Here is a 10550-nt window from a genome sequence, read left to right on the forward strand (position 1 = left end):
ATCTTCCGTTATAATCATGTTTTTTAATTTTTTAATTTTAATTTTTTAAACAAACTTAAAAATAATATGTAATTTTATTACGTAATATTATTTTAATTAAAATATTCAAGCAAGTTCACTTTCATATTTTTTTGTCTGGTTTATATTTAAAATTATCAATTAACACAAATACTGTTATTAGTGTCGCATCATGATATTCATGAGTTTATCTATTTTATATATTTAAAATTTTAGAAATTCTTTTTATAAATAAATTAAAAAAAAAATTTAAATAAAATTTTTAACGAATAAAACTTTTAAACAAATTATGTATCCTACAATTCTAACTAAAATACAAAATTCTACTCTATCCTAAAATATATGCATATTAATCATTGCAAGAAACGTTATATTGAAATTAAACTAATGATTCTCAAAAATAAACATAAGACACAAATAGTATTGTACATTCGAACATTTAGAACTAATAGAATTTACAATAAATTATTAATATCTTATATAAAATTACAAATTTATTTTTTCATAAGTATTAAAATAGTAAACAAATATATAATTATAAATAAAAATAAAATAAAATTTTACAAAATTTTGTAAAATATAGTTACGTATATTACATCTTTTTGTGTTAAGAAAATTCTTCAAATTTTTACAAATATAAAATAAGCTAATTTATTTTATTCTAAGGTAAATAATACTTTTTTGGAGATAAATTCATTCCCATAAAAAATGAGTGAATAACAGAAGATATTGTTATGCACATAATGGGTGGCATGGTATTCGCTAACAGTTGGGTTGTTTCACAAAGGAAGAGGTGTATTTATTTAGACTAGTAATATGATGATATAAGCGGAGTAGTAGTTTCGTGCCAATATGGATCTCAAATCTCTCTCCAGGTCTCCCTTGTACACAGGTATCAAGTTTTAGCTTTACCACGTATATTTTCATCCATCTATTATTTTCTTAAAATATAAATACATGTTGATTATTATATATCAATATTATTTATATGTATTTGGTTAGTGTGCGTCTAATGTCTAATGCTTGTTGACTTTCAGAATTGATAAAAGTGAATGCTTCAAAGAGATTCTCGTTTTACAAATTACAATGGTGGTTTTGAGTACTGATCTTGTCCCCCGAAACAAAGCTATACTCGGGTTGGAGTAATAACACAGAATATATTTTTGAAGATAAGAAAGTTACTCTCATGTATCAAACATCCAGAATGTGTGGGAAATATTCGTTCTAAACTACCAACCGATTGATTAATTTGGAGGTGTTCCATTTCTACCTTTTTAATTGCATTTATTTGTCTCTAATTTCATTAATCCACAATTCAAGGAAGTTTGAGTAGTGAATTTTAATGTTGGTTTCTTTACAGGAATCATGACGAAAATTCTGGATAAATAGAAGTCTTGAAGAGTGATAGTTATCTCAAATGAAAATGGTCCGAGCTTACTTGCTCATTCTAGTTCATGAAAGATATGCAAGATAATGCCTAATAGAATTTGAAGATTGAATTGTATTATTTTTATTGTAAATCTTTAAATTCTATTCCGTGCGTACATTTTACATGTTAATAAATTATTTCATGTTTTTTCAAATTTACACATTTCAATTTTATGTATTTAATATTAAAGTTAATTGAAAGAAAACAATTATATATCATGGCCTAATCTCGGACACGAATTGACTTTTTCCGACCACTCATGTTACAAACTTCTAAAACTATGTGGATCACTCGTGAGCCACCACATGGGTTTCAACGTGGAAAAAACTTATTGCAATATACTTGTGACATGTCATCGATGACTCATCTTTCATGATTTGGAAAAGTAGGGACCACTTTATATTTTACCTACCAATTGAATAAATGTAGGTAAAGACTATTTCTCCACCAACCTTTACCTACCAATCGCTACCAATATTTTATTAGTGGGTAAAACTCTTTACCTACACATAAAGTATTTTTACCTACCTTTATAATGTGTAGGTAAAAGCCAAATTTCTTGTAGTGTATGAATAGAGGATTCAATAAATTGGGAGAAATCAAGAATCGAAATGAAATAGAAACAAGAATCAATAACTGTGTATCAGTGTATATGAACAAGAATTATCAATGTATAATTGATATGAAAAGTAGGATATATTTCACTATTCTGAATTTAGAATAGGGGAAAAATTTGCCTGGCGCGTACTTAACCTGGTTCAACACACCGTCTTCGGTCTCCTGCTTGATCTGCCTTGCCGATACTGAATCAGTCATGGAAAGGTAGTCATTTAGATAACTTACTACATACGCGTATCTCAAATTAATACCACGTAACCCTAATAATCTACCCATGCGTTTCTATCTGACTCGCGTATATAAATATATAGAATTATATAACACATAAGGTTCACATAATCATGTAAAGCACATAGCATATAAGGTACATAATTGATTTTTATCTCATAATTATTTTTTTAGAATCGATACTAGACTTATACCCATATTAACTAACCCTATTTGGTTTTATTTATAATTTTTCGGGATTTATTTGACCCGATTCTACCTATATTAGGGCCTATAAACCTTTAACTATCACAAGACGACTTTCTTTCGGAAGAAATTATTATTTACAATTATTTTTATTGGATTTTTTTCATTTTTCTGAATATAGGGGTCTTCGTTTCACTCAAATCGGAGTAACAGTTTAATTATTATGAATTAAACAAGATTTAATTAATTAATAATTAATTATAAATATTTAATTATAATTAAATAATCCTTAATTATATTTTTAAATAATTATTTAATAATTATTATATTTTAAAATTATTATTCCCTAATTATTAGGATTAATTATAATTATTTACAAATTATTATCACTTACTTGATTAGATCAATTATCTAGAAATAAATAATCGATGCAACTAACGGTTACGTTATTCATCGAATAAGTAATTATTATTTGCAATATAATCTAACTCAACGATCAACTACTCGTATAAATACGAGCTACTCGCATTCCTCGTATACCTATCAACTTATTATTACTGATAATTATAATTTATCACCACTTATACGATTAAATCGATCATCTGTATTTAACTATTCGATTCGAATAATTTTTACGATATTCCTCAAATAATTAACTATCGCTCTAATAATAATAATAATTATAATCCAACGTATCGTTCACTTTTTCACATAGGTACGAGTTATTCATATTATAGAACTAATTATCGAATCTTTAATCGTATTATTCAATTATTTTTAATCCTTATTTATTAATTAACTACCTAATTATTAATTAATAAATAACTAATAAATAATTAGATAAATAATTAAATAATCAATCAAATAACTAATTTCAAAATTTTAAATTATTAAAATAATTCTGAAAGTATTAATAATATTTTTCAGAATTTAAAACTTATTTTTATTTAATTTTTAGAATTTTTAAAACTGATTTTTGATTTTATAAAATATAATTAATTAATTAAAAATCCAGAAACAGAAAACGGGGAATGGAAATCTGGTTTTGAAGATCAAACCCAGGACGAATTCCGGGTTGAAACCGGGTCGAACCCGGGTCCTCAAGAACAGCCCAGAACACGGCAACGGTGGCCATTTCTGGCGAGCTTTCCGGCGAGCCTAAACCCCGGCCAAAACGCAATGATTTCGACTCGTTTAAGCTGCAACATCGTTCCTTTCTTCTCTCACCGTACAACCACCCTCTCCATCGCAATCGACGACCACTCCATCCCGTTCTCCGGCCAAAACTCCATTTTTTTTCCGATGAACCTCCTCGGAGAATCGTTTCTTACCAAATCGTGAACCAAAATTCACAAAACATATAGGAAATCAAAGCTATAGACTGCTATAATCATTCCCAACAGTACATATAATCAAAAATATCTAAAATTCTAAAAAATAAATAAATCAAAAATACTAAAACCCATGAACTCGGCACATCGATTTAGGGGTTATAAAATTAAAATTAAAATACCTAATCACTCCTAGGACTACAACAAAATTAATTGCATCAACCAAACAATCAAATGATTCTTCACAATCAAAAACCGAAATTCATGCCAAGAACATAAAAATTGATTTTGAGATTAATCGAACCTCAGTTGTTGATATTAATATCAATAGATTCGTCTCTTAACAAGGATTGTATCGGTTACTTGAACTTTTACAATGGATTAGTGAATCTCCTAAAATGATGGATTGATCTTCTCCCTCCTCTAAGAACATACTTGTCACCGACACTTTCTAATTTAATTAAACTGATTTTTAATAATTAATTAACTAAAAATTAATATTAATTCAGCTATTTATAGTAGTGAAAATAATACCCCTAAATAAAATTAAGGGGCTAATTACAAACCTAATAAAAATATTTGGCCCCAATTTTTATAATTTTTGGGTATTAATAATGAATTTTTAAATATCCAATAAATACAAAATAAATGCTAAAAATTCCCAATAAATGTGAATATTACAAAAATGCAAAGAATAAAGATATATAATAATTTCATGATCATATAAAAATAAAAATGTGATTTTTGTGGGGCTTTTGGTACCCGAAGAGGTCCGGAAAAGTCATCTTTCGCGAAAAAGGTAAATTTGTAAAACGTTTAGGGGTTCAGAATAGCGATATGATACAGGTCGTTTTGGCAAAATAGGGCCAATGATTTTATTTGAAATACGGGCTTTAAAACTCTATTTGAGCTGTACGGGTTTTGATATAAAACATATAACTTATGATAAAATACTCAATACATATCTGAATCACATTCTGATCGAAACAGACGACACGTAGCACATAGCAATTAGGGTTTAATGACTCAACACATTTAATCACATAATAATACACATAAATATCTTTATTATAATATAATACGAGCGTAATTTTCTCGGTCGTTACATTTGGCACTACAAAAATTTTGCAATCAGACAACAGTTGATAGACAACGGTAAAAAAAACTATCGTCCTAAAAAATCATACAACGGTTAATTGATTTTGCAGAAAAAACAGTTGTGTGAGCTCCAGAACAAACAACGGATATTCATCTTTTTTAAACTGTTGTACAAGTTGTATTCTCTCATCGAGTCAGAAAACGGTTTTTTAAATGTAGTGTTGTTAATCTTTAACACAACGATTATAAACCGCTGTTACTATGTTAACGTATAGGGATATACGATAACCGTTTTGACATTACATTGTGTAATTCAGACAACGGTTTTTCAGAAAGGTTGTCCTCTAAACTATCAAACAACAGGATAAAAACAGTTGTCTGAGAAATTTTAATGGGTACCACGTATTGAGGTGGCAACACGTGATAGGTGGTAAATCATTCACAAGGATTGCTGAGGTGACGAAATGAGTGCCCTTCATTGAAATGAGATTTGATATCGGCCGTGAGATCGAAAAATAACTGATATTCTTATACAACGGTTTTATGTTAAAACAAAAGTGTTGTCTTAGTTGGTCTCATACAAGCTTTTAGATATTACGTTGTGTAATTCACACAACACTTTTTAGAATGGTTGTCTTAGAAACCTTCATACAACATAATAAAACTCTTGTCTAAAATAGTTATTTTATAATTTAAGTGGGCACCACCTGATGAGGTGGCACCCCATGATAGGTTGTAAACATTTTACTCGAATTGCTGAAGTGTGGAAATGACAGCCCTTGATTGAAATGGATTAGATATTAGCCGTTAGATTGAAAAAAGCTGATATGCTTACACAACGGTTTTATAATAAAAAGAGCATTGTCTTTGTTGATCGTTACAAAATGGTGTTTCAAGAAAACCATTGTAAACGTATTACTGTATAAAATGAGATTCTCTGTTAACAAGATAAATTTTTTAAATAATTTTTTCGACGACCCAATCATATGGAAATTAAGATATATCAATTTTAGTCATACAAAAAAATTATTAAAAAATTTAAAATTCATCTTGCATGCCAGGAATAGAAAAATCCCATAAACCCATCCCGACAACGAGACTCGTTCCTGATTTACAAGATCATTTTTTTAAATGAAATTTTCGACGATCCAACCGTACAGATGTTAAGATATATCAATTTTAGTCATATCAAAAAATTATTAACAAATTTGAAATCCATCTTGCATGCGAGGATTACAAAAATCTAGTAAAAGTACCACTCCCCACAACGAGACTCGTTCCTGATTTACAAGATTAATTTTTAAAATGATTTTTTCGACGATCCAAACGTACGGATGTTAAGATTTAGTCATGAAAAAATTATTAACAAATTTGAAATCCATCTTGCATGTCAGGATTAGAAAAATTTAGTTAAAGTACCACCCCCAACAACGAGACTCGTTCCAGATTTACAAGATAAATTTTTAAAATGATTTTTTCGATGATCCAGCCGTACCAATGTTAAGATATATCAATTTTATTTATATTAAAAAATTATTAACAAATTTGAAATCTATCTTGCATGTCAGGATCAGAAAAATATAGTAAAAGTAACACTCACGACAACGAGACTCGTTCCCGATTTACAAGATTAATTTTTAAAATGAATTTTTCTATGATCCAATCATACGAATATTAAGATATATCAATTTTAGTCATATGAAAAAATTATTAACAAATTTGAAATCCATCTTGCATGTCATGATTAGAAAAATCTAGTAAAAGTACCCCTACCGACAACGAGACTCGTTCCCGATTTACAAGATTAATATTTAAAATGATTTTTTCGATGATCCAACTGTAAGTATGTTAAGATAAATCAATTTTAGTCATATGAAAAAATTATTAAAAATTTCAAATTAATCTTGCATGTGAGGATTAGAAAAATGTAGTAAAAGTATCACTCCTAACAACGAGATTTGTTCACAATTTATAAGATAAATTTTTAAAAAGAGTTTTTCGACGATCGAGCCATATATATATGAAAATATATCGATTTTAGTCATATAAAAAAATTATTAAAAAATTTCATATTCATTTTGCATGTCAGAAATCGGAAAATCTAGTAAAAGTACCACCCCCAACAACAAGACTCGTTTCCGATTTACAAGATTATTTTTTAAAATGATTTTTTTGATGATTGAACCGTACGAATGTTAAGATATATCAATTTTAGTCATATAAAAAAATTATTAAAAATTTCAAATTCATCTTGCATGTTAGGATTCGGAAAATCTAGTAAAAGTACCACTCCCAACAACAAGACTCGTTCGCGATTTACAAGATTAATATTTAAAATAATTTTTTTCGACAATCCAACTTTTCAGATGTTTAGATATATCAATTTTAGTCATATAAAAAAATTATTAAAAAATTTCAAATTAATTTTGCATGTCAGGATTAGAAAAATCTAATAAAAGTACTACTCCCAACAACGAGATTTGTTCACGATTTATAAGATAAATTTTTAAATGAGTTTTTTGACGATCCAACCATATAGATATTAAAATACATCAATTTCAATCATATAAAAAATTATTAAAAAATTTCAAATTTATCTTGGATGTCAGGAATAGATAAATCTTGTAGAAGCACTACTTCCTAGAATGCGATAAGTTATTAAAAAATTACTAAAAATTATATCTTGCATGATTATAAATTTTTTTGAATAAAAGTGCAAATCCAAAAATTAAGATTATTTTTCGATTAAAGAATTAATTTCATGAAGATTTTTTTCCGATGATCTTGGAGAATGTTAATGTTATTACTTTTAATATTGTAAAAAATAATTTAAAATTTCAATTTTAATGAAAATTGATTAAAAGTCCAAATCCAAAAATTAAGATTATTTCTCGATTACGAAATTAATTTCATGAAGATATTTTTTCGATGATGTTGTAGAATGGTAATGTTATAACTTTTAATACTTTAAAAAATAATTTAAAATTTTCAATTTTTATGTCAAATTACGTTATACTGAAAATTATTTGAAGTTATTATTATTTAAATACAGCTACTTGTAAATTTGATATTTTTTTTACTAAATCAAGACTAATATTTGGTTTCCTCCACCGGCCAATATTTCATTTATGCCTTCTCAAGTCTTGGTTTCCCCCTTCTATCTCAATCCCTAAATATCATACCCTCCGCTATTCAATCTCAACATCATAAACAGATCGAACTCTCTCTTTCTCTCCATCTCTCCCCCTCTATCTCCTTCTCTCTCAATCTTACAACCAGAGTCAATACACTTCATAGACACCCAGATCGATGTAAGTGTATATATCTCTACGCATCACACATATTTAGATGTATGTGTACTTTTCTTCGATTTGGGGTTGTTTTCTATTTTCTATTCTTCCATTTGTAATTCAATTTTTAGGTCTTATTCTTTTATTAGTTTAGGGCTTCAGTTTAGGATTGGGTTTCAATTTATATTTGGGCATAAAGTCATGTAGGTTAAGCATTTTGGGTGTAGTGGAAGGACGAAATGGTCTCTTCTTGTAAACGAGGACACTACTGATTGCCATAACCCGTAGGTTCATCACTATTATCTTAAACTTCTGTTTTAGTTATCCCACCTAGACATATAGCATTTGAACTTTGCTGTTTAAGACTGGTCCGAGTCCTTTAATTGATTTCTAATTATTACAGTGCTGCCTTTTTTTTGCCTTTAAGTAATGTATTTTTTGTTAGTTACTCTTTATATGCCTATATTTGCTTTTGTATAAGGATGTCAGACTAGTTGAGGCCTTTTGTTGAGATATGAATGCACTTCATAAGTATTCACATCATAATTTTATAACTTGTTGACAGTTTAGTGTTTATGACTTCTTCCCATTTCTTCCTGAACTTTTGTCTAGTACTATATTACAAGATAAAAGGCAAAGGTCTGCTATTTTGGTGTGGTAGTGATAATTGTTTTTAGTCATTTAGCATAATAGTAAGCATAAGAGATTGTTGAATGCTCCTCACAAATGATGAATGCTCCCCACAAATGCAAAGTTGCAAAGTGATGATACGGTATTTTACTACTTGCAGAGTTAAGTTTTCTCATAGACTTTATCTGATTTTCGAGTTTAATCTTGTGTTTTTGCATCATTATCGTTAAACTCTGCTTTTTGTGCTGGTTTTTTCAGCTGCTTTATGGTTAGTTAATTGTGTAATGGATACTTGTTATTAGTGCTAACGAGTAGTGAAGTACAAAAGAATGTATATTTATATGATTAACACTTCTTTGCAATTTCAAGGAAAATAATTCCTTAAGAACACTTCTTTACTGATAAGTATATAGTTGGGCAGATAGACTAAAACGAGTTAGCCTAAACATTAAAACCATAATAGGTTCAGTGACTGAATCACGGTGACATGATACATTACTAGTAGCTCTTGAATCTACTCCAATAACGTGCATTCCGGCTGGTTGTAATGGTGCTATTTCAGCCACTGAAACAGTTGTAATAGTTCTCCTGCTGCTTGCAGATTAACTAAGAAACCCAAGGTACAAATTGTTGATATTGATGTTGCTGATGCCAACAATGAGTTGGCAGCTGTTGAGTATATGGAGGACATGTACAAGTTCTACAAGCTTTTTGAGGTACATTTTAATCTTGAACAAATTGTATTGAACTTAATACTTGTAGTACTATATTGCACAAGTCTGACCTGTCAAACTCTTCTCTCTTGTAGAATGAGACCAAGGTTTTTGACTACATACAATCACATCCTGAAATTAATAAGAAAATGAGAGCCATACTTGTAGACTGGTTGATTGAAATTCACAAAAAATTGGATCTGATGCCAGAGAATATTTACCTCACAATCAACATAATCGATCGCTATCTAGCAACGGAGATAGTGGGAAGGAAGGAACTGCAGTTATTGGGCATTAGTTCAATGCTTACAACCTCAAAGTATGAAGAGATATGGGCCCCTGAAGTGAATGATTTTACCAAAATTTCACACAAAGGTTACACTAATCAACAAGTGCTAGTTATGGAGAAGAAAATTCTCGGTGGGCTTGAATGGAACTTGACTGTCCCTACCCCTTATGAATATATGTATGCAAATTAGTTATTGTGTACCTTAATGAGCATATTTAGAAATAGATTTTAAGTTATAGTTGTAATTCTTGTAGAGAACCTTTGTATTATAAATTTAATTTCAATTGTGAAATAACAATTGAATTATTATAATATCATTTTATTTTAAAATTGATTTATTTTAAATAATGAGATTAACTTTGTAAAAAATTGTGTGCAACCCACTTAAAAATGATGAAGACCGTTGTATGTGTCACTGCACATATATTTTTTTTAAAAAATTGTTGTCTTTTGATATTCTTTGCAATGGTTTAAATTTTTTACACCATTGTCTTTTAAACAAAAAACATTCATGATAATGGTTTTACTAGTTAAAAAAAGATTATAAACTGTTGTTTATGAAAATATCGAATAAGTTAACAATAATGGTTTTTTACAAAACCATTATTGTTAAGTTAGATAGACAGTAGTTAAATAAAAAAATAGTTATTTTAAAAAGTTCCAACAATGGTTTGTTGAATAACTGTTCTGTCTTCCATGTTAACACAAGTACTCTAACAG

The 10550-nt window shown here is 28.6% G+C and overlaps 1 protein-coding gene and 1 long non-coding RNA gene across 2 annotated transcripts; both read left to right on the plus strand.

Moving 5' to 3' along the window:
* The first annotated feature begins 784 nt into the window (after positions 1-784).
* On the plus strand, positions 785-1552 carry LOC141705536 (uncharacterized). The gene is made up of 3 exons (XR_012568390.1): positions 785-910; positions 1056-1273; positions 1379-1552. It is a non-coding gene; the product is annotated as an uncharacterized LOC141705536 (long non-coding RNA).
* Positions 1553-8627: 7075 nt separating this feature from the next.
* LOC141705532 (G2/mitotic-specific cyclin-2-like) lies at positions 8628-10020 on the plus strand. Its single transcript, XM_074508446.1, has 4 exons — positions 8628-8672; positions 8764-8837; positions 9430-9544; positions 9637-10020. Exons 1-4 carry the CDS (start codon positions 8628-8630, stop codon positions 10018-10020), a joined length of 618 nt encoding a protein of 205 aa, XP_074364547.1.
* The last annotated feature ends 530 nt before the right edge of the window (positions 10021-10550 follow it).

The sequence above is a fragment of the Apium graveolens genome, unplaced genomic scaffold (genome assembly GCF_009905375.1).
Source record: "Apium graveolens cultivar Ventura unplaced genomic scaffold, ASM990537v1 ctg9008, whole genome shotgun sequence".
NCBI lineage: Eukaryota > Viridiplantae > Streptophyta > Magnoliopsida > Apiales > Apiaceae > Apium > Apium graveolens.

What these genes read in the sequence shown, in the direction of transcription:
- LOC141705532 (XM_074508446.1), top strand. Translation starts at nt 8,628, where the DNA reads ATGTATTTTTTGTTAGTTACTCTTTATATGCCTATATTTGCTTTT. An exon ending in ATATGCCTATATTTGCTTTT is followed by an intron (nt 8,673 to 8,763) that starts GTATAAGGATGT and finishes ACTTGTTGACAG; the next exon opens with TTTAGTGTTTATGACTTCTT. An exon ending in TTACAAGATAAAAGGCAAAG is followed by an intron (nt 8,838 to 9,429) that starts GTCTGCTATTTT and finishes TGCTGCTTGCAG; the next exon opens with ATTAACTAAGAAACCCAAGG.